The sequence below is a fragment of the Apteryx mantelli genome, chromosome 4, assembly GCF_036417845.1.
Source record: "Apteryx mantelli isolate bAptMan1 chromosome 4, bAptMan1.hap1, whole genome shotgun sequence".
NCBI classification, from domain to species: domain Eukaryota; kingdom Metazoa; phylum Chordata; class Aves; order Apterygiformes; family Apterygidae; genus Apteryx; species Apteryx mantelli.
In genome coordinates, this window is record NC_089981.1 from 76,362,203 (window position 1) to 76,387,228 (window position 25,026).

Here is a 25,026-nt window from a genome sequence, read left to right on the forward strand (position 1 = left end):
TGTAGGAAGCATAAAAGAAAATACATGGTAGTCAGTATTCCTGTGAGAATTTACAATGTCCAACATCCAAAAGAGCTACCCTTCTGCCATCATAATGTTTCTCTGTCCCGTTTGCCAGGCTGTGAGTCTTTCAGAGTTCAGATGTTGCAGCAGAGATGTTAGATGCTGAAATAGCAGACTGTATTTCTGCTGTTTATGCTGCTTTAACCTCTCACAGCATGGATGTTGATCAGGCTTCGTGTACATGGTCTCCAGCCCTTTCTCTTCCTGACTGGCCTGTGTAGCCATTAGCTGCACAGATTAGCTGAGGAAACCCTGGCACAGGGCTACATTTTACCCTCTAGCTGCTGTGATGGAGGTAGGGAATGTGTTTTCTGCTTTCTGCCCTTCTCTCTGGGGCTCACGGGCTGCATGGGGGGAGCAGGAGGTGCAGAAGCTAAGCTGGGGGGCTGCAGTAGCCTCCAAAAAGCTCTGGTGAAGGAGGGTCGGAGCAGGTTCACAGGGAGGCTGAGAGCTGGTGGGAACAGGCACTTAGGCTGGGCAAGTCCGATGAGGGATGCCAGAAAAGACCAAAAGGAAAGAATCAAAGCCTGGTGCTGAAAAAACAGCTGGATTGTGAACCAGGTTGAGGGGCAGAAAGCTCCAGGCTATGTACCACGAAAGCACAGTCTGCTACGGAGGCTGCAAGGAAAGGCAGGCTTCCTGGATCTGGTCCCTACTCTGCTATAAGCAGTTATCTGTGACACAGAATATTTCGTTACCTTCTGGTACTGATCCACAGAGCCTAATACAGCTTATTACTATCAGTTATTTCTGTGGCTAAAGTAGTAGATACAAAGTTCCAAACCCTATGGTAAACCTAAGAAAATTATTAGGCTTTTTTTAAGCACTCAGAAGTTAGGAAACCTTAGAATTAAGGCTGCACAATGAAGCTTAAAATACAACTGTTTTATTCATGTGTTATAAGAGTCTTTAATTACTTCATCACCCCCTGTTTTTTTCATAGGAGCTGTGCCTCATGCATTGCATGAGATAGAGCCTTTTTTCCATCTTTCATAAATCTAAAGACTTCCAAGTTCAATATGTTGCCCAGCTTGCTGCCAATGGAATTCATTTTTTGGCATTGTGAGAAGTTTACTATATCTGGGTGCTTTTGAGGGTGAATCTTATCACTGAAAAAATCCTTAAGCACTTGGACACAGCTCATATGTGTTCAAGACTGCTTTTAAAATGCACCAGTCTGAATCATGAATAAAGATTGTAACGTTAACTGGTATCCTGACACGTTTTGAGAGTGCCATTTGACTTCTGAAGCCTTGGGCTAGCAAAAAAAAAAGGGGGGGGAGGGAGGGATCAGAAGGAGGAAGAGGGGGAAAAAAAAAGGAACAGGTTCATAAGAGAGGACCCTGAAAACATGGACAGAGTTTAAATTCACACGGTCATGCCTTTCCTAGCGCATCTGTACAACTGGATACAGAGGTCCAATTTCTATCAGGCCCACCCACATCCAGAGCTGCGAGAGCATAAGACAACTTCTGTCCTAAAGCTGTATCGCTGTCTTAGCCTTAAAGGTTTGTTGTTGCCTGTAGGACCTACGCTTCTGTGAGCTTGAAGCTGCGAGGCCGCGCAGGTGGCAAGAGCGTTAGCAGCCAGGCTTCTGCCTGTTTTGTTGTCACCAACAGACGAATGAGAAGACGGCATTTGGAAAAGGATTTGGTCCAAGGAGTTGATCAGAGCCTATTTTTAAGCTCTTCTTCACAAATGTGAAAGCTATAAAATAGATTGGCCCTGTCTCCTCCTTCCTCCCCTCCTCCATGAAAACTTGATTTCTTTTTTACAAAAATAGGTGGTGTGCGTGTTGCTGTAGCGTAGCCGAGAGCCGCAGAGGATGGGTCAGACCGCGGGTACAGCCCCGTGGCTCTTGCGGGGTGGTAGCAGCTCACCTGCGCGATGTGCTGAGCCTGGCATCATGGCTGGGGGAAATTTGTGACAGAAAAATAAAATACGATCTCTCGCTAGGGAATACAGTTTAAAGTAAGAATGCAAATTGTCTTTAAACAGAGGAGTTGCATTTTAAACCAAATAATTTTTATGATGGGTGTTTCTCTGCTTCCTGAAAAAAAAAAACAAAAACCTGAAATCATTGTGGGTTTTTTGTTTTTTTTTTTCTTCTTTTTTTAGGCTAGAGAAGAAAGGGATTCTCTCTTCCTTCTTTGGATTCTGAAAGCCTTAAAGCAATCCTCTTCCTGGCTGATATCAAGACATCCAGCATCCCACCAAATGCAGCATTTCTGGCCATATTTGAGTCTTTGGCCTGGACAGTTGGTTCTTTTTGCATTAATCTCAGTACAGATTTTTTGCTGGAGAGTGGGAATGTGTGATCATAAGATTTGAGAATAAAAAATTACTTTGTTTAGCTTTTTTTTTTCTTTTACTATTTATCAAATAATTTTAAATGGTAATTTTGATATCTGTAAGAATTATAAGAATTAAATGCAAGAAAAACTTAACCCTGATTGGAGGAGAAGACCAACAATATGGCAAAAATTTCAGTCTGTTGCAGGCTTCCCCAGGGTTTTTTTGTCTTTTTTTTTTCCCCCTCCAAGCAAGGCTGCCATTAGTTAATTCAAGTACTTCTGACAAATACTAGATTAACTGTCAAAAGTTAGAAAAGTGTACATTACTGTGAAAGGTGGTACTGAACAAGGCAAGCTTTAAAAGAAGACTTAAAATAGTTTTCTAAAATTGAAATAATTTTTTACCTTTAAATATTTAAATTGTAATTTGATTTTGTGACAACCTATAATGAAGCCTAATTTTGTACTGCACTAATTTTAGTAAATAAAATATTCAAGAGGTACAGAGTTCAAAAGAAAAGTCAAACCACTGCTCTAAGTGAAGTCATTAGCTAAGAACAAGAAACTAGAATTTGCAAGTGTGATAAATCAGCTTTTGACATCAGTAAACCCTTCTGCAGGTGTGGGAAGAATGTTTTACTCATCTTATGTAGTTTAGCTCATGTCTATAAATAACAATTTCAAAAGTTGATAAGCTTGATGAAATATTGAAAAGGCAGAATATTTGGGGGGGTTATATCTTATGAATAAAAGCTATTGATTATAGGCTGAGTTTTTCTAATTTAAAATTCTCAGAGGACATAGTTATGAAAAAAACAAAACAAGAACTAGTTCAAATTGGTAACAATTTCTTGCTATTGATGTATTCTCGGTTTTAATAAATCTTTCATTTTTTAAATGGAAAATGTATCTTGCTTATATATTTCTGAAATTTAGCATAGTTTTTTTTTTACTTTTGGCATATAAGATTATAATTTTCATTAAAATGCAGTTCTAATATCTAATATGGAAGTTAGAAAACTGAAGAAATGTATGCTAACCCAAATAGTTGCTTAAATGCTTATATAGTGCTTTCTCTAATGTAATGTCAAGATCAAGGCTACATTTTAATTGCAGATCAACTAATGGCTGATATGTCTTAATGGCTCCCCCGCTAGTGACAATCAACTTTCCTTTAGGAAAATAACTAACAAGTGCATAAACAAGATAAAATTCAGATTGGTCTGTAAAGCACAATCACGGGTTGACGTCACTAACTTTTAAGAGATGTTTTAAATCAGATTTCTTGCCTTTTAAATCTGTCCTGACAGCAAGTAAAAGCAGAGCTCTTTCTGCTTTACTCACAAAAGACATAGCTGGAGAAGCTGGTTGAGGCATCCAGTTTTTAAAGGTAGTGAAAACACATTGAAGTATGTACTGATAAAGTTTCTAGGAAAATGTACTCTCTGCACCAGTGTCTGAATTTTTTTTGCACATTGTTTCAGACCCATTTAGCAGAAGCAAATCTTGCATCTAATTTTGTTCTTTTTGTCTAACAGTGCCAAACGAAAGCTAAAGTCTTATTAGCGTACATCATGGGACAAATCTGAATTTGTCCTTTGCTGCCTTTTGTAAGACGACTTGAAAATTTAGCAGTAAATATGACATGGAGATCAGAATTAGGGTAAATATTTTACTGTCCTCCCATATTCTGCAATTTTTTTCTCTGCTTTTATTCTCTTAAGATTGTAATATGGGCATGTTCCTCAGAATATCAATGAGAATATAAAATAATAAAACACAGCTACCCTCCCCCAGCTCTTCAGCCTTGAGATATATCTCCTTAATTACCCTACTATTTCCTTTCTCTACAAGTTGCTGTTAAGCTGTCTCTTCAGTTTTTTAACTCTAGGCAGGTCGTATGGTGCCACATGTCTCAGACTACTATCCTTATATTAATATTATGCTCGTTATGCTACAGAAGGTCGTCTTTACACTCCCAGCTTTTGTTCGCAAGGGTTCGTTATTGTGTGGATGCCTCCCAGCAGAAAGTGGAGGAATGATAATTTGTTAAAACGTTTCACATTGATTTCTGTGCTCAACAGAGCCAGCACAGTAGCCCTAAACCACTAAGCATTTACATTACTAGACCTTTTCTGAGGAAAATTGCTTTAATTTGTTGATGTAGAGAAAATTTCTTCCGTCTTTCACTTAAACGCTGTCAGGCAAGATGATTTTTAACTGGTTGATTTCCAAATAAAATCTTACCTGCTATCTGCTGCCGTAAAGCAGGAAGCTTCTGCTTAAAGCTGTCAGCTACAGACAGGCCAAGGGCACGTTCTTACCATCTTGCTATGGCGATGGCTGACTAACCAGGCACGAGAGCTTTCGGGGAATGTTCTGCCCAGACCATTTTCATCTTTCCCATTTTGTTAATGAATACAGGGCCCCCAGCTGCGAGCTCTCAGTGATGCTTGCTATTATGGATTGCCTTTCTTTCAACTTCTGCCTCTAATTTTAGGAAGTTACATTCCTTTTTTAAAAACTTTTGAGTGGTGAAACTGGAAAAGGACAAGTTATTCTTCAGTGAATGTTGTGGAATACAATAATATACTTTTATAAGTACTGCGACTACAATAGCTAGCTGTATTAGACAAGGGAAAAGACTGTTCACAAATATAACCTGTGAACAAAAATTTTTTAGAAGTCTCTTCTCACATGATGATGATTTATGTTCATGTTACTGAAGTCTCTTCTGGATCGCCTACCTCTTGGGCTCCCGGTGCCATTCAGAGGAGGGCATTAAGCAGATGTGTGGGATCGGGCTTCCCATTCCCTCCCACACATACCTACCTTTTGAGGACAAGGAAAAACTAATCTGGTCTGTTCAGATTACTTGCCGTGAGATGCCCCTGATTGTACGGAACTAGGGCATCTCCTTGCAATGCTAATCGTTCTTATCTTAAGTATGTGCATTAGAATAGAGATTGAACTGAAAAGTTGTCCTACCTGTTCAGAGATTGTATGCATATGTACGTATATAAACTCATAGACAGGTGTGACATTGTTCCTATGGCTATCAAGTTTAAAGAGTAGGTATGATTTCTTGTTCCTCACAATCGGAGCTTTGCAGATCAAAAAAGATATATGATGCTTGCACTTTTATCCAGTTATACATTTTTACAACAAACTGCAATTAGAGGATTTGGCATTGTAAAGCCCATTCCTTAGCATGCAGCTGGCAACCAGTTTTGCTTTCTGAAACTTCATAAAAAGCAAAGCAGATTCGATATAAACTGTAGTTAAAGATTTTGTGTATTTTTTCCCTAACCACCCAAAATAACATGATTAAATAGGATAACATTGTTTTGGGCTTTAAATCCACTTACTTTTCGCAGTGGAAAGCACTAATTTGGTCAAATCAGGGTCTAGCACACTAGACCAGTATACACCAGACTTTATGATAAGCTGTTGCACATATGTGCTGTCAGTGTCTCCTGGAGACAAGCCTGAAAAGCTAAGAGTTTTTCAGGTATGGTATAATGTTTTGCATTAGAAAAGCGGATGGGGGACAGATAGAATAGCTAGTCTGTGCAACACTGTCAACACTAATCTTTTAAACAAAGGAGCTTGGCGGTGTGTTGTCAAAGGAAACTAAACTGCTGTTTTATTTTCCCATTGTTCTCTTGCACAGAGAGTCTTTTGGTCTGCAAATGACTGCTGACATTATGCCATAAAACCAGCCACAAGTCGAATACTTGGTACTTTCCCGATTTTGCATCTGAGCCTGGCAACTGTGTCATGGCTGCATTTATGTGCCACAGCAAATTGCTCATGTTCATTTTGTGAGATGTTTTGTGTTTTAAACCTTGGGTTTGGTGGTTGTCTTTCCTCCAAATTCTCCTTTATAGCACTTTCTAATGTCAATTCAAACTCAGGCTATATCTATCAGCTAGGTTTTATGGCTGACTTTTGTGCCTTAGACTCAGAGACATATTAAATGACCCCAAAAGGGAGGACGGGATTTAAAGCAGTAGGAGATGCCTGCCGTATAGGGGTTCTTTCTGCACTGCTTTTCAGCTAAACAGATGGTGCTGAGAGAGGTGAAGCAGAGAGATCGTCTGAAAGCTAGTGTCAGTGTGACTCCCGGGGCGCCTGCAGGAAATAGTTCAGTGCCTCAGTTAGTCGCACGCGATCTCCGTGATGATGTGGGCAGGAGAAGGGAGGTTGCCAAATGTGTGCCAAGTGACACGTGCAACACCTGACCGGCTTGCAAAGCTAGGGGAATCGTTGAAAACCATAGGCCTGAACAGATGGAAGAAAATGTTGTGGAAGGGCAAAATGTAGGATCTTTAGTATTCTCACCCGCTGGGTCAAATTCAGCCTGTTGTTCTCCCTATCTAAACTCAGCTGTAGGGTTTTGCTTTTCGTTTTAATAAATGGTATTCTTAACTTTCTGTCTTTTGGTGTTATGGGCTTTTTCAGCTGCTGTTATGTTCTGACATATAGTTGGCTGCGTTTCGGGGTGGAGGATTCCTTTCTGTCCATGTGCATATTTCATAAGGCTCTAGTAGTGGTGCTGAATTAATAGCCATTTCCAAGGAATGTAAATACCTATGTCCATTAATTTCAAGGGAAGTGCAGAAAGTGATGTACTTATTGATATGTCTCGGTGATGGAGAGTATTACTTCCAGCTGAGCTCAATTCAGGCCCTTTGGCACAGCCTACAACACTGTGCTGCAAGAAAGGCATCTCTGCGTGCAGGCAATACTGCACTTTCACTATCATCCTTTGCCATGTTTTCCGTCATTTGGATGATCTTTAATTTTTGCCAAAAACACTGTTGGAATTTGCCATCCCCAAAGGGCTTTGGTTTTCTATTCTGATATCCTGGAGAGTATCTAAATTCGAAGACAGCTCTGACTAGGACTGCAAGACGGTGCTTTTAATCACTACTGTAATAGAGTCTAGCAACCATATCCCCGTTGTGCTCGGCACTTTACAAACTTAGTATGCACAGAATATATCCTGAAAAGTTTTGGAAGTATTTCATATACACTTTAATGCTGTTAATTGTTACTCCAAAGAGGCAATGCAGATTGAGTAAACCCGGATTTGCTTGCCAGTCCTTCCAGAATCAGTACATAATGTTTCCACTACTTAATCAGCTGTCATGGTCTGAGTTGGACAAGATAGTCTCAAAATTAATGTCTGCCTAGGGCAAAGGTGAAATGTGTTAAATAAGCACCAGAGTTGGTTTAATGAAGTAAGGTTTTTTGGGGTGTGGGGGGGAAATGCCAAGTTTGTTTTTTTTAAAAACTCTTTTAATTTTTGTTTTAATAGCATGTGTAAAGTAAGTGAGCAATATTTGTACTGCTTACTCATCCTGAAAATTTATAGGCATTTGGCAATGCAAAAATAAATGCAGATAGTTTCCTTTTAGTTTGCTTTTTTTTCTGAGAGCTCCTTTATTTCCTAAATCATTAATTTACAATTTAGATTTAGGTTTTCCAGCAGGTAAAAAACACAGAAAGTAGTATGTATTTTTTCCTTTATCCTACACACAATAAAATAATATTTAAATCATACTTACTTGTAAACAGCATACACATCCTCTTCTTGGCTCTCTTTCAGATGTTTCTTCACATTTGGCTAAACTCAAGTAATAAGATGCTGCAAAGCTGGAAGACACTCTGGAAGCAGATTAATCATCTGACTCAGTATTGTCTTCTAGTTTGCCACAGGAAATCTTTCCAATCTATGAGCTCATGGATTAGCTGGCTGGAAAATTTAAAGAGAGGCATGGAGAACATTCCCTTTTTTTGCTGTACTCTCTTTGAAACCTGCAGAATCTCAGCAAAGCATTACATGGGAAATGACTGTTCTTTGCAGGCTTTTCCACCACTGAGTATTATGAGGAAAAAACAGGCATCTCAATTGGAACTTCCTCACTGTATCTAAATTTGGACATTGTAGGTGGCATTTATCTCATCGGATGTGGATGTTTATGTTTAAGATAGTGATTTAGACTTTCATGATACTCCATGAAAAGAAATGAACACTTGCATAATAGGATTCATTTCAGATTTCTAAAAACAAGTTGCATACATTTCGTTTTAAAAGTACCTTTCCTTCCTACTGATTAAAAAAGAGGCAATGACAAATTCCAACAGAGATGCTATTGGTGTAGGTGACATGAGGTCTGTGCTGTCTGTCCCTGGGCAAAAATGGTGGTAGTGACTGCTGTGTAGATCTAACGCGCAGCAGATCATGCCTCAAAGCAAATTGTTAGGATCTATAGTCTCCTTCATATACCGCTCAAGACAGTGAGCATCTGTGGTTTTCATGACAGCTAGATTGTAAAGCTGTCACCAATCTAACATTATTGACACTGTTAAAAATTGTTAATGTTATTGACTCTACAAAAAGTAACAAGTATTGATATAGTGATACTCTTAGTATACTGTAAAGCTGTGCGGTAAAGTTTGTGTGTTATTACTGTGTATTTCTAACCACTCAGATTTCTTTTAAAAGTGCACTTTGTATTTCCTTGGATTTGCATGAAGCATTTTGAGGTCTTTATGTTGCTGCTATAAAGAGCTTTTCTCTAAGTCACTGTAACTTGAACTGTAAAATCAGAACACACTTGTAATCCAGCTACCGTGAGAGTAAGTCCATGGACAGCGTGAGCCAAAATTTAGCCCCAGATTCAGCCCTCCGAAGCCAAGGCGCTTCTTTGCCTCTTGATACTCTACCGCCGCCTTGCTCAGTACCTGCTGTGCTCCTGTCGCAGCTGGCTTTGGCGAGTTACTTGGGAATGTGTTTTATGTGTGAGAAAATACATAACTGTATGCTATAAAATGTTTAAACACTTTAAATTTAATATTAGCTTGGGAACAATAATAAGAAGATGGGTCTACTCCGGGTCTAAATCACCTTACAAATGTTTATTAAAAATTTCTTTACAAATTTTCTTCTTTGCTGTGAAGATGACCGTTCTCCTGCAGAAGCAAGTCACAGTTTAGACTAACAATACAGCATTTTGTCTTGTGGGCAGACTAGATAAAGTCTGTTATGTCTATTTTTTTTGTTTGTCTGGTTAGTTTATATAATTATTTTTTTTTTTTTTTGTTAACGTAGCACTTTGCTGATTTGCGTGGGTTTAAGTTGTAACTTTATTGCTTAACGTATTCTGATCTAACGATCCCAGCGTGAGAACTTTTCATCTTCCCCTTAATGAATCTTACTGAAAGCTGGTAAATTTTTTTTCCTTGGGTTTCGTTCTGCGCCCTGGTCTTGGGAGTTGGTTATTTTCTTGTTGACTTATTTCCGAAGGAAGCGATGCCGTGCCATATTGAACTGGGCACAATGGTGGACGTTTGAATTTGGCTTGTGTTGGTCAAGTCGAGCTTTTGATTCGGTTGCCTATTGTCCAGGATGCTAATCCGTGTTACTTCCAGCTGAGTTAAAGTGTAAAGTCATTAGAGCAGCATGGGCCTTTTGTTTGCCCCAGGAAAGGTTAAGTTCGACAGGCAGCTCATACTGCTGCCAACACGTCTGCTAATCTTATTTTTGGGATTAATTACCTGTAACAGCTGCAGGACAGATTTCTGTTGCTGAACAGAATTGTGATTATGCCAAAGTTTGGAAAGCCCTGAGACTGTGTCACGGGGAAACTTCTTCAGTATCTTTCGGGAACTCGAGTTCTGGTTTAGTTTGTCAGGACTACGTACTTATATTACCATTAGGTTCAGCATAAAAACTTTAATATCCTAATGTCGATGTTTTAAATATGCTCTGAAAGCTCCATAACAGAATCAACAAGTAACTTAAACTGTTTTAGCCTGTGGCTGGTTATGGACTGTCAGCATTGCTATAATCTTTGGGTTTGAGCTGTTTCTAGTTCAGCATTTGGTAACAGCAGATAGTTGTTGGCGTGTGCGGGGTAAGGTAGCCAAAAGTAGCTCATGAACAGATTTTGAAAACAACTTGTGTTTGGGTGGATTGGAGACTAATGAAGTTGGGTTTGGGGGTTTTTTATTAGGCAAATTTTCCCACTGACCTTTCTAATTAAAAATTTGGGTTTTGTGAACATTTTTGGACATGATTTTAAATGCATTCAGTTGCTGAAACTGTTGTTTTCTTGTTGAAGCACTTACTTTGTTTTAAAATCCAGCACTAGTTATTATGCACAATCCATTTAACTTTCATTTCATTCATTCCTCACACATATGAAGTGGAAAACACTGGTGTGGAATGGAAGGGAATTAGGTACACAAGAAATGAAAACAAATACTAGTTTCTTTGAAAAGAGAGACTGGCTTTAACAGTCAGAAGAAACTTGTGCAATGGACTCACTTTAGGAATGAGAGAGAAGTAAATGATCATCATTATTAGCATAAGTATTCATTTCTGTAAAGTGTAATTTTTTAGTTCTTCAGATGAAAGCTATAATCCAGTGATCTTTACTTAAAATGATCCAGTAGGTTAATATCCAACTTTTTGTTAGATTTCAAATCTAGCTAGTTAAATAAAACTTTGCAATTCTCTTTAAAAACTGTAAGTCTTTCTTTTCCTTGTAGATATTAACTTTGACATCTTTGGCATTGTTTTTGTCCTCTTTTATTCTTTTTTTTTTTTCCTAACATACTATTGTAAAAAATTATGACGTTTCTATTTGATAGGAAATGGAGTGGAACGAAAGTACCCATTTAGGAAAAATGTTCTTATTACTAGTTTTGGGTGGAAAGAATGCATAGTCCTCATCAGTGAGTTGCCAACTTTAAATTTCTGTGGGCTGTTTCTAAATAACTGGTGAATTGTGCACAAATAATGACCCTCTAAGACTTTGCAGGCTAAGGATGCAATTTTCAAGTAATTCTGATTTGTAATTCTGAATGTATTTAATTTTTCTATTTCGGTCAGAGGGAGTGTTCTCATAGAAAGTTACTCTCATACATTAGGGTTTACCAGATTGTGTTAAGATCTTTGCTCCAGTTTGTGGGCACTGCTTGAAAAAATTTATACCTATCTGTTGCTGATATATCTTTAATATTTGCGTTCTATCACATATATGAGAAAGAAAATCTAGAAGGGTATGCAGAACATCAGAAAGTAAATAGCTTTTTATATTCTGGTACGGGCAATGATTCAGATATAGAGAAAAAGTAGATGATTGAATTGTGATGACTTGGTCACTCCAGTTGATACACAAGGATAACTGACAGTGGGGTTTGATTAACAGTAAGCAGTCCTGAAGCTAGCTTCCTCATTTCCACATTTTACTTTGTCTCTCTTTTTTTTCCCCAAATCTCTCTTCTCTTTGATCACTTAAACTTTCCTCTTTTAGGGTTCATCAGGTGTGAAAAAAACCTTTTTACCGACAATCCTATATAGAAAGTATTTCTTTATGATTATACATTGTTGATAATGTATTTTTTCTGCTGTTTTACTTAGATGACAGTGCCTCTGCTGCAAGCAGTATGGAGGTAACAGATCGCATTGCTTCTCTGGAGCAGCGTGTCCAGATGCAGGAAGATGACATCCAGCTGCTAAAATCTGCCCTTGCTGATGTGGTTCGACGCTTGAATATAACAGAGGAACAACAGGCCATGCAAAACAAGAAAGGACCTACCAAAGGTTTGCATTTCAAATATATGTAAAATTAGGTATTTCATTTCAATGAACATTTTATATATTACAGTGGGTCATTGTTTATATCTTTGAAATGCTCAGAATCATCAAATAAAATTCAAAAATAAAATTTGAAATTTAACCTGTTAAAGAGAACATGTAAAAATCCAAATGATTTAACTTGTGAACCCTCCAAAGTTCCCATGACCCAGTGAAGCATTTACATATTCTAGTGCTTAAGCCCCTTTCTGCATTTAACCATGGCTTCTGATCAAAATTAGTGTATAAATGCTTTGAGGAACCTATCATCTTATGTGGGTGAAAACTCTAAGAGCTTTTGGATTGAAAATATTAAGTTTAAATTTAGGTAAAATTTAAGTAAAAATGGATTAAGTGTCTTTGGGTATGCCTGCACCACCTGAAGACAGAGCTCTGAGCTAGCTCAAGGGCATATGTCCCAAGATGTGACGCAACACCAGCCACTCAGGTACTCAAGAAAGGTTCAGCCCTGGTTGTGTGCCTGGCTTAGCTATACCACAGCAGATCCCAGAGCCAGCTAGGTGGCAGAGGTGACAGATGTTGCCACTCTACAGTACGTGTTGTTGTGTACACGTGCTGCAGAGTGCACTCTCTTGGTTCCTGTTCTACAGGAATGCGTTTATTTGTATGCGAATCAGAGAAGTCTGAGTTGGACATCAAGCACTTCACAGTAGCGAAGGTTTATTGAAATCCAGCTGATGTGATTTCATGTAGTAAATGGTGCTGTAAAAGCATGGTAAGCTCTCTATTTGCACCCTAGCAGAAATTCTTGAAGTATTTTTGGGTAGTCTCAGGAGTAATAGTTATGGCAAGCTAGATGTGGAAAGAAAGTATGGTTGAGTTCACAGGCTCTTTAATGTCTAAATTATGGAATGTGTTTCTTTTGGGGACCTGATAGATATTAATTAAGATTAAAATTTCAATTTATTTTGGAAAGATGATATGTAGTTATGTAATTATGGATTCATAATTTTCTCAAGGCTGGAAATTAGGACTTTTTTTCAGGTGGGTTACATGTTTATGACTTTGTGCCACATTTTTTTTTAGGTGTTGATTTAATAGATTAGGTAAGCAACTAAATTATTTTGTGTCTGGAAATGGGGAGAGGAGAAAGACAAGGACAAATTTACCCAGTCAGATTGGTCGCTTTTATATCACATTAGTCGTTGGATAGAAGATGCAGTGAATGTCTGGTCTTGTTTTCCCACGCTCTCCCCATCTTCATATATTCTTATCTTGTCCTTGCCTGTTTGATTGCAAAAGATATTTAAAATATCGGATAGGTTAAATGGTACTGAAGATAGCCTTCACTGTGATAAAATGTTCCACTAAATGTGATTGTACAAGGGATTAAGAGGCCTTATGTTGCCTGTAAAATAAATATTATCTGATGCATGGAGGAAATAAAGTCTAATATTTATTATCAAATTGTAACCAAATTGTTGTTCTTGTCTGCCAGCTTTACTTAGCCAAATACAGAGTCAAATTTTCATGGACTCTGTGAAGAGTTGGATCCTAACTCATGAGATGCTTTCTTCATGGTGACAGATCTTTAAAGCTATAGTTCAATGTACTTAAAAAACAACAAAAAAAGGTTGTTATAAGCCTTTGGGCTTATAAGGACTGTGCTTCTGCCTTCTGCTAAAGGGGGAAGACATGGGTGTTTGTTTTCTTGTGCGTGTGACATAGATATCCTTTATTATTGTGTGTGTGAAATTACAATGTGAGAAATTTTACTGTGATAATGCAAATGGAGGACTGCAAATAACATCCACTGCTCCTCCACTACAAATTGCTGAAATGAGTCCTGATAAATGTTAACCAAATACAACACATTTATGGAAATAGTTGCTACTGTAAATATTTATGTAAATAAATTTATTACTTCAGTTGTATCATTAGTGTCGGGTCACCCTTGTTTACTTTAGTAAACATGCTCTGTGACATATGAAACAGAATTTGAGGTATCCAGATCATTTGTTTCTTTCAGCAATTTTGTCACAGATGCTACATTTCAGATGACGGCCTATTTTTCTTACTGTAAGCACAACTACTTTAAAACCAACTGCATACTCGTACTTAGCTAGCCCACAGGACGAAGCTCCACCTCAGCGCTGCCCCTTAGCACAGCGTTGCGAGGCTCCCGACGGTGCCTGCTGGAGCCAGGCTCGCTTAGGCACCGCCAAAACCGGCACTGCCGCTTCCAGCTGCTTGGGCTGAGCAGCCCTCGAGCTGTCTCTATCTTTTGGTGGTCGTTTGATGGCTGATTCCATGTTTATCATTTAAAAAAGTGGAACGTGGTCTGCCAAGGAGTCACAGAAAGCTGGCCCGTGCAAACTCACATTTGAAGCATGTTGTGTGCAGTTTCTTCCACCTGATCGATGGTCCAGGATTAAACGCGCGTGTGTGCGGGGAGGAGGCTCCCCCCTTTGAGGGTCCTAGCCGTGCTGTTTAAAGTCTGGAACGAGAAACTTAATGGGACAAAAGACTCCATTTTCTGAGTACTGAGTATTTAAAACTGGTCAAGCTTAAGGTTTGCAAACATCTAATGAAACTAGGCTTGAGCTTGTTTTCAGACTCGTACTGGGTTCTTGCTCTAGGCCTCAGCTAGGTGGCTTAGAGCGGCGAAACCCGCAGAAACTGAGCTGCTCTCCCGCTCCATTTGTGGAGCTCCTTCAGGAATGGTGCTTTTTATCTTTAATTCAGCTACCTTGTGGAGTTCAGTATGGCTCCCTGCCTTTGTTTTACCGTGGTTTGTTGTTCTTTCCTGCTGCAATTATTGGTTTGTTTGTAAACTTAACAGCCCTATTAATTCTTAGATCAGAGTATGATTAAAAAAGCTGCTGCTGAAACTGATAAACATGTCAGTACTGCTGCCACAGGTAAGACCTTGAAGCAAAAACACAACTTGCAAAATAAACATCACTGACACTGCAATAATCTGAATGCATTTGAGTTACTGACCTCCACTGCTTCTAACCGTAACGACATGTTTGGAGTTGTCTGACTGTTATGTCTGTTACCACTAGTGGGAAATAGCTCTTGTAAATAAAACTAAATGGCTCCAGAGTAAATAGTGGATTCACTGAATAATTTATAGTTTTTCCGTGTACCATGGAATAGTTTCATGTTGTTGCTTTCTGCACCATCTGATGGTGGGGTTAGATCTTAAAATTTTCGGCTCCAGAAGCGGGGATCCTGCACTGGCATTGGATCTGAAACAGACCCTCTGCTGACTGTTAAAAGTTACAGGGTTTATTGCTGGCTGTTGCTACTTTTGCTTTTATAATGGTAGGAGAGTAAACAAACTCTAGCTAGTTTCCTCCAGCTGCAGTTTAGTACAGATTTATTTTTTGTATGATTATAGAGAAGGAAAAATATTCTAATCACTTATTAACTTTATTTTATTGTTATTATTACTACCTTTAATCATTATTTTATTTCATGATCTCAGAGCCTCATGAAAGTTTTGTGAGATACAGAAATCACATTAGGGAGCAAGTCTGCCAACTGCTCAGCTGTAGCTATCTGTGATATGCCACAGAGTTGGTGTTCATACATACAGCTTGATTATGGCATTGCAGCAATTACAGCATCCAGCATGAAACTGTAGAAAGAATTTAACTTGGAAGAATGAATACTTTGGGAGTAAATGTGGTCATGATATCTGAATCCCTGTAATAAAAATTAAAAAAAAAAAGAGAGAGAAGTACAATAAGTTTGAGGTGTTTTGGCTTCATGCATAAGCTCTAAAGACAGTGTAGTCTGTTAAAACAGATCATGGAAACCGGTGCTAGAAGGCACTTCAAGAGTTCATTTAAGTCTTGATTAGCCTTTCCTTAAAGCTTTCCATAAAATTAGAGAACTCCTACTCTTTCTATCATTGGTAAGAGTGTTACTGTCTAACCCTGTCTAACCCTTTCTGCAGCTACAGGCTCTGCAGTTCTCAGTGGACATGGAGGAGATTTTATTCTTTTTTTCTTTGCTGACTTGGTGTCATGTCACCTTTCAGTCTTTTAGACCAAATAAGCCTTATTCCTTCAATATATCCTTATGGCTTGTTTTCTAGATTCCTCTGAACAAATATATGATCAATACATAAAAGGCAGGTGTGTAGCTTAACAAAATTAACTGCTTTGATACACACGTCAAGAAGTTTTGTCCTGAAACTTGCATTCCCAAGTGTATCTTGTTTACTGATATAATCTCAAATGTGGCACAGGCTTTCACATTTGTCTTTTTTTGTTCAGTATGTGAAAACTTGGGGTCAACAAGTCAATAAATGCTTACAGTCTGTGCTACAATGAGAAGTTATCGTAATATAATGTCAGACCACGTACAGTTGTTAGCTTTTGGGTTTAGCTTTTTAGATTGTTTATCCTCATCAGTCTTTTTTCAAAGAATGTTTCATAGGTATCATTTCTGACATCCTCTTGGATTTCAGTGAAATTTTAACTCACTTGCCTTAAGTAACTTATGGCTTCTGCCTTCTCTTGGATATTGTTTCTCTGAACCCAGAGACTTTTGGCATCTCTACCAAGAAGTCCAGTAATACCAGGTTCTGTCCAATTTCAAGTGACATAGAAAGCTTTGATTTTCTTCCCTGCTATAGAGAGAGCACTAGCCATGTTCATAGCTATGCTTTCAGGGTATGGTTCACTATAGTTTTCATGTTTGCAACCACTGCTTGCTGTTTCAACCACTGTTTGTTTTTTTTGCAACTAATTTCTAATGTACTTGAATGGAACTTTTCAATTATCTAATGTTCCTTACATGTATGATATGTATATAGGCTTTTGAGCCAATATTTGATGAGGAGAACATAGGTAGCTGATATCTGCTGATTGTATCCCTGCTGTTTTGTTGATTTCCATGGCTTTTTCTGACTAAAAGATAAAATTCCTATTTGCCAAACATAAGCCCACGTTCCTCTTTCAGAGAAGGGGATTTTTGGTGGAGGTGGGGAGTAAGGATTTTTTAACAGATTATTTGCTTGTGTAAATGTGCCAGAGCATTGAGAGGTAAGGAGTAGGAGTATCTCGGGTGGCTACCTGCCTTCATTTCTAGCTTTTTTCTGAATGCTGTCCAGATGGGCAATACACAGATATTCTTTTAGGGGTACAGGATGTTTTTTGGTGACAGCAGCTGTCTTTGCTCTTACCAGTAAGCTCACTGAGCTAGAACAGAGTTTTACAGACGAGAACAGGTTATAAAATTGGATGCTTAAGCAGTATGCAGATAACCTGGTTGGTATCATTATAAATAAAAATAATTTGCCTACACACTAAAGGCCTCATCTTTAGTGGAATTTGGCAATAGTGAAACACAAGGGGCTTGCTGCAGAGGTATTTTTAAATGTTGTAATGTTGTATCCTTAAAAAGAGGAAAAAAGAAAAATGAAAACCGTAATTTCATTGTCTGCTTGTTTTACAGCAAGACCACTGGTACAAACACTGCCTTTAAGGACTACTGTTAATAATGGAACTGTGTTACCAAAGAAACCAAGTGGCTCTTTACCTTCGCCATCAGGAACCAGGAAGGAAACTGTATCACCAGCAGCAAAAAGGTGCGCATATGTTAGAAACATTATTATTGTGAATTGAGAAAATAGTGTATCTCCTTTATTAAACTTTTAGCTGTGCAGTTTTTCTCACTTTCAAAGTAATGATCTAAATATTTAGTTCAGAAAGAAAAGATGAATGTTATTCGAAGAGATTTTAAACTTCCTTGCTTTGATTAATCAAAATTAAGTTTATTTCAGTAAATATTGAAAAAATACACAGTGGTTGGTCTACTGGTTTCTGTGTTAGTTTCTTGTTAATACAGTCTAGCATATAGAGAATAAAGCATTTCTACTCTGTTATTGCACAAAATGATATGAAAAGTAGTGCAAAGGTTCTTTTAATAGCTAATAGAAAACATTCTCAGGAAGGAAAATTCTGTGTTTAGTACATATTTATGCAAGTGAAAACATCCCTTTTTAGATATCTTACGGTTAACATGTATTTAAGTCCCTTAAAAAGTACTGAACAATCTCAGTTCTTCTTGTGTGTGTGTTTGTGCATGCGTGTGTGTGTGTATATATATATTTAAGTGGGCTACATATGTGCATGTTTTATTTATTATACATCTAGGCTATAAAGAATGTAATGGGTTGGGTGGAGCAAGTTCAAGTTACACGTGACAGTTATGGTGGTGCTTATCTGCTGTACTATTTGCCTGTAAAAGATAATAAAATATTGTGTGTGTTTTCTTTTACATTTCCTTTGCTGTGTGTCATCCTCAGCTTTTTGTAGTGATGATGCTGTCAGTTCTGAGGAAGGCAAGCTGTGGAGATGAGAGTATTAACCCGCTAAGATCTGATGCTTGTTTTGTAAGCAGGATTTCTCCTTAAACGGGAGATGGTGACTCAGGATTTGCCACTAGTTTTTACTGTTTTGAAGGGGACTGATTTTCCAGAAGACTCCAGTTTTTGTTACTGTAAAGAAGCTATACCATGCAGGATTAAAACTGGAAAACACTCTGATTGTTTCAACCTCATGCAAACGGAACTGGGCTCCTAAGAGCTGGGGCTCACCGCAGCTGCAGGTTTGGCAGGTTTGGCTGAATCAGCCCTTAAGATAAGAGAAGGAAGGTAAATACCATATAAATGGTTATAATGTTATCAGAATTTTGAAGGTGGCTGAGAAAACCTGCCATTTAAAAAGAAAATTTATTAGTGTTTAAAAGGGAGAACTATTTCGTTTATGCTGAATTTTTACAGAAATTTATTCTTTACAAATTATTTTTTTACCACCAATAAAACAGCGAGTTTCACATGGTAGTTACAAAATAAAAGAGAAAGCACAAGTGTTGGCACCCTTCACCTGTGTACAAAGGGTATGATTCTGTTATCTCGCTCTCTCTCTGAGGTTCAGCATAGGACTTTCCACCCAGAGTAGGGTGGATCGAATCCAGGTTAAGATCACAGTTGTGGTTTCTCCATTCTGAGAGTCTTAAACATAATTCAGGTGCCCATCAGATGTTTCCTGCAGCCTATAGGCATTATCATAGCTCAGGATCCCTGAGGATGAGGGACCTCCTGCAGCCCTTCTCCTCACCCACCTCCTTTCTGGATACCCTCAGTGCTAATGGGAAAGTCCTTAGGGAGAGTTTTGTGACTGTCTTGGTTCCTGTACAAGAAAAGTCTTCCTCCAGATATGGACTTTAAAGTCCTTTTATCATGTTCCATCCCTTCTCTTTGATGTAAAGGGGCTAGACTGAAGGTGCTTTAAATATGTAGTATAAAAATGTATATTCAGTTTTGGAAAAGAAATAGTAAGCATGGGCAATTTTGCTGTTATAGATGGACACTTACTAAGAGTAGCTCCCTTAAAGTTAGGAAGAGTAGGGTTATTTCATGTCCTGAAAAAAGTAGTTATAAATCTAGGTGATATGGAGTCCTGGCAAACCTTTTCTTAAGGCATTCTTTAAATGAGTAGTGAAAATACGAGCAAATATTGTTTCCTTCAAAGACTCTTAAAATACTGTGTTTGTTGTTGTTTGTATTTTTATTTTTTAATTTCTTTATTAAATTATATTAAAGTATATTTCTGTGCCTTCCATATAAATATACTTTGAGAGGAATAAAGTGGGTTGTTAATGACTTCACCACTGAGTTACTGTGAATCTTTTTTTCTATTGTAAATTATTCTCTGCTTTTAATAGCTTTTGATAATGAATCTTAAAATAATGGATAGAGTTTCTTCTATTTATCATAAATCATATTCCAAATGAACAGTATTCAAACAGTTCAGTATTCAGAGATGATTCATTAAGTGTTCCAAATAGCTTGCAAATAGTCAAGTATATGAAATCATTATGATGAATATTCATTAATATGAATTCATTATATCCATTCATACTTTGTATTTATATTGGATCTTTTTACATTCGAGAACTGTAGGTGTGTATGCATATAACAGTAATGGAAACACATCAGCAAGATAAAATAGTTTCAAGTGGTAGAACTTGTCTGTTTGTGCTAAGAAGCTTCACTTAGTGTTGACCTGTTTATAGATGGTGTGCAGTTTTAAATAACTGTTCTTTAGTTCCCATTTTTTTAGTTCTGATTTCTGCTAAAACAGTCATGTCATTATAATGCTTTTCCTATAGACCGATACCAAAATATTTGCTACTTTGTAAAGCAAGTATTCTAGTAGTCCAAAATATTTTATGTGGCATAACACCTCTAAATGGTATTAAATGTTCATAGATGTTTTAAAACTTAATGACAACTTAAATATTTACAAACTCTTAACACTTTTCCTATGCAATACAGGTGCAAAATTGAAGTAAAAATTTAAAAAAAAGTATTTTGCAATTGATAATTACAAGTATCTGTTAGGATTACTATAGTAGAAAATACCTTCTTCAGGTTTTTGTTCTTCTGACCTGTGACCTTATTTTCAAAAAAACACAAAGATTTAAGTCAATGGAGTCCCTTCTAACTGTTTTACTCAATGTGATGATAAAAAACCCCCAAGATTACAAATAAATAACTTCTGATTTCTTCATTCTCTGACACTTTCACAATTTTCGTTAGGAAGTGTATGACAGTCAATTGAAACAGCATCAGTCTGTCCATTCAAACTGCTTGCAATACATATTTATATAAATATATGCAAATAATCTCCACAGGAATCAAGTGTGCATCTATACATTCCACTGCTTAGAAATATATGTACTTACTGATACATCTACACACACAATCTCATTTTATACAATAGCTGTATTTAAATGTGTTGGTTAACTCATTTGAACCTGCAGGTTGGTATACTGCTTGTCCCCTTTGCTGGCTTACCAAGAAGATGCGGTTCAGAGTTCACTACATTTTCTGATTTCCCATTTAATATTTGAAATGGAAATGACTTCTGGCAGGAATATAGAATTGGAGGTAATAAAAAAGTCTTGAGGCTGAAATAGTGGAACTAGCAGGCTTTTATTCAAGTTCTGCCACATACTCTCTCAATGACCTTATGCAAATCACTTAACCTCCATGCATATTGGTTTCCCATCTGTAAAGCGTGCATCATGGGATAGCACCAGACTGTTAGAAGGGCTAATGTATTAATTAGAACCAGATCTTGCAAAGTGCTGAGTAACCTCACCTGACTCTGACTTTAATTAGAATTGAGGGCACTAACCCCCTTCGGTATTCAGACCTCGTATGGTCAATGCCCAATTACCCAAGGTAAGGAAGGAACGAAGTAACCCGAATAGAGCAAAAGTGCAAATAAAAACTATAAGTCGATTAGATTATAAATGTGTACGGTAATAATGCAATGCAAGACAGAAAACCCGGCGATGCTGTTGATGCTGGAATCAGAAATTCTGGTTCAGCACCAACATGCGCTGTTGTGTTCACATGATGCAGGGCCATGTGAACACAGCTATGCTGCTTCCAGATGCAAGCTGGCGAATGCAGAACCAATATGGTTTAGTAATAGGCTGATTAACCACCTGACACTGATAATCAAGATTTGCTTGCATTTGGAAACTGTTTTAAAGGTTTTTGTTTGTTTGTTTGTTCATTTGTTTTTTAAACAAAAAGCCTTTGCTCATGATTTGATTTTGAATTTAATATATTTAGTACTTTTAGGCAGTAGAAGTCAGGAATTAGGCTGAGTATTTGGTACCAGCTTTTTGAATACTGCCATATTATCATTCCAAACTTTGTGCATAGAACAATTATTTGAAATCCTCATTCAGAATAGGATGAGCTTTGTGTATCATGAACAGAAGTTTCCCTTCCCCCTGCACTCTTCCTTTCAGATGTAATGTGGCTTGGTTTGCTGCTTAACATTAAGTTTGTGTTTGGAATTTGTCCAGTGCACAGTAGTAATGTTTTGTGTTCCCAATTAAAATCTAGATTTTTATGGCTGATCGAGGATAGCTTTGTTTCCAGCAGTTGAAGGAAAAAGGAAAAAATGTAAGGGAGGAGAATGCAAACAGTACCTCTCCCAGTAGGGATGCTGATGCGGACTGCAGGCTGGCCTATATGTTGTCTTGCAAAAGAGGACAATCAGTCATTCTTTCTTCTTGAGCAGATTGTAAAATATTACAATGGTGCAAAACTCTGAGAATGGAGATCAAAAGGAAGAAGCTGGAACAAAGAGAACATTATAGAAAGCTTTGTTTGTGGGGAGAATGAAATACTTTAGAAGACCAGGAATTTATCATATTAAACTCTAAACACATGGCCCCTAGGAGGTTGTTCAGTCTCCTGGAATTAATGTTCTACATTCTGTTCTGGGGGCAACAATGATTTGTAACTGGCACACACACAAACTCGGTATCAAACCTTCAATTAAGTCTTCTATTTAGCACTTGACTCGCAAGAATAATGTGTTAGAAGAAAAGGGATATAAATTAAAAAATCTCTCTCCATTGAACTTTAAGTGGCAAAACCATTATTCTACTTTACTATATCTCCAACAATTAAAGTTATTAGTGCACTTTGCTCAAAGGCATAATGAAATTAAAGTCATATAGTGTTCTTGAATTTATTCTAATTGAATTAAATGAGGGTCAGAGTGCTAGACAAGTTTCAAAATATTATTATCGTCAGTTAATGTCTAGGAGGATTGTGCACTATTTTTTAATTCATTTTATTAAGAAGCTTTTCTTTTTCCCAAAAAAATTTTGGTAATTAAGGTGTTGTTTTGTTTTTTTTTTGATTTTTGGCCAGATTTGCTCACCACAATTCAGTAATGCAACCATCTGAAACATTCATGCTATGCAGTGGTATATGTATGTATATATATGAGGATTTCTTTTCTTGTGCTTACTGTTGCTTTGTTAATAGTCTTTTGTCTTCTAGCTGGATCATCTGTCTTGTTTCCTCAGATAGCCTCTTTAATTTTTTTTTTTTCCAAGTAGCTTTAGAAATGGTCAGTGTATACAGAGCATTGCTAAGATTTTTGTCATTCAAAGATACATTGATGTTCTTAAATGTATGGTTTGAAATGATCAAACATCTGACTGAGTGTCAATAAACACTATGGTGTTTACTCTTGCACGTTACTTCATATCTTGAATGCATGCAATTATATGTCTTTTAATGTAAGTTTGTTTTTAATGTCTTATTTCCACATTTTATTGTTGCATTCACTTTTTATTCTGCTTTGTTTATGCACCTCTCAATCTGGATAAGCAGGTCTGTGAATCTTCTCAATGCATGCAAACTGAAAAAGCCTGCTCTAAGGTGAGGGATCCTTAATAGCTTTGTAGTGTTGAAGCTCAGTTGTTTTTCCTTTCTATTTTGGTTCAACACATAGTAAGCGACTGTTTTAGTAGTAGCATTAACATTGTAGAACCTAACTGTAAAAATTATTACAATCTTTAATATTTCCAGAAGTATATTTTTAAAACTCATCATCATCATTGATATACTTTAATGCCTTACAAAATTTAAATAATAATAATTCCAGTTATGGTATCATGATTTTTCTCATGCTAACATCATTTTTATTATGGGGATAGTTCATTAGGCCACACTGCTTTCTTAAACAAGCTAAAAATAGCATTACCAAATGTTAGCCTTTTAAATAATTGAAAATGCCGTCCTATCATATAGTTAATATGGAAAACCAAATTCTGGAATGCGGTTATACTCTTAGAACACTTTAAATTAGATGTATATTTTCTGTGATCTACTCACTACTTGTTTTAAATTCCTCTTCTACAGTGTATCTACTGTAGCCACAAATATAAATAATGGTGTTTACCACCACTACCAAAAAGTGTATACACCAAAATTGAGTTCATACACTTGTGTTGCTATAAACTTTTTTTCTAGACTACCTGCTAATACTGGTCACTGGGTATTTTGGGTTTTCTGTTGGACATTTAAAATAAAACTTCTCAGAAGATGGCATTGCTAATTAGTTTAAGCACGAATGGACATAAGCCAAAAAAGTTTTAAAAAATTTTGGTCTTGTTCCATTGCAGTAAAAGTAGTTTTGACACTGTGAAATGGGACTTCATTTTTCAGAAAGAAGATAGAGTTACACTTTTAGGCTTCTGTCCCATTTGTTTTTATCCATTAGTTTGTCTTTTGAATGTTGATAGCTATGAAAATGAAACCATAAGCAACATTAAAATTATATTGAAATTGCTTTTGTAACTTACAGTTTTTCTAACATTAGAAAGATTTGGTGGTTTCCTTCATTAATTTTTGATGTGCGCTAATATTGCATCATCTTTTCCTGGTCAAGGAAAAGAAGCAAAAATAACGATTAGACCCTGCAAAATCATGCAGACAGAAGGTTTATGCAGTGGTATGTATAATGTAGTGGAAGGACTCATGCTAATAGAAGTATTTTGTGTGGCGTAAACATTTTCAGTATCAGAGCTTTATTCTTTAATTGTAGTAATATTAAATTGGATGATGTTATGAGAGGCAGGGAACATTTAAATGTTAACAGTATGCTATTTAATTTATTGGAAAAGTTTTCTTAATGCATTTGTCCTTTGAGATGACTTGGAGAATCTTAGGCCAGTTTAGGAAACACTGTTTTCTGAAGTGAAGACAGAATTAAATTCTTCTTGCTGCCACTTCCCTTCTCCTAGGAACTTCTTTCTTTCTGTCCCTGTGTGTAACTTAGCATGCTGCTTGTGCCTCTTGCATCAGTCTCTCCACAAAAGCAATATCCTTAATTTCAGCTTAATCATTTGAATTGAAGGCATTGATTGAAGAGTCAATGCCTGTCTTTTTTTTTTTTAACACCACACAAAAATAGGACAAATTCTGAGTTGCTGGCTAAGGTAATGTGGTAGGGATAGTTTGTAGGCGGTGGGTTGATAGGAGCATCCCGGGGCTCGGCGTAGCGCTCGCAGAGGCCTGGCGCGATGAGCCTGGCAGTAACCGGGCCGTCGCAGGGCTCCTGCCCGCGGGGGTGTTCGGAGGGGCAGGGGGAGCTGGGTGGAGAGGGGAATAGCAACAGCTGGGATGAGGCTGGGGCGTGAAGGAGCAGG

General features: G+C 37.4%; 1 protein-coding gene across 7 annotated transcripts in view; it reads left to right on the forward strand.

Annotated features, from left to right (window-relative positions):
- Positions 1 to 25,026, forward strand: part of EML1 (EMAP like 1) — a 128,652-nt gene that overhangs the window by 60,516 nt on the left and 43,110 nt on the right. For 6 of the 7 annotated variants that reach the window (XM_067294959.1, XM_067294956.1, XM_067294955.1 and 3 more), the window contains 2 exons: positions 11,794 to 11,976; positions 17,443 to 17,575. In XM_067294959.1, coding sequence (XP_067151060.1) covers positions 11,820 to 11,976; positions 17,443 to 17,575 — 290 coding nt within the window. In that variant the 5' untranslated portion in view covers positions 11,794 to 11,819. Of the gene's footprint in view, positions 1 to 4,001; positions 4,021 to 11,793; positions 11,977 to 17,442; positions 17,576 to 25,026 lie in introns of those variants that run through there. The other variant, XM_067294960.1, reaches the window with a different exon arrangement.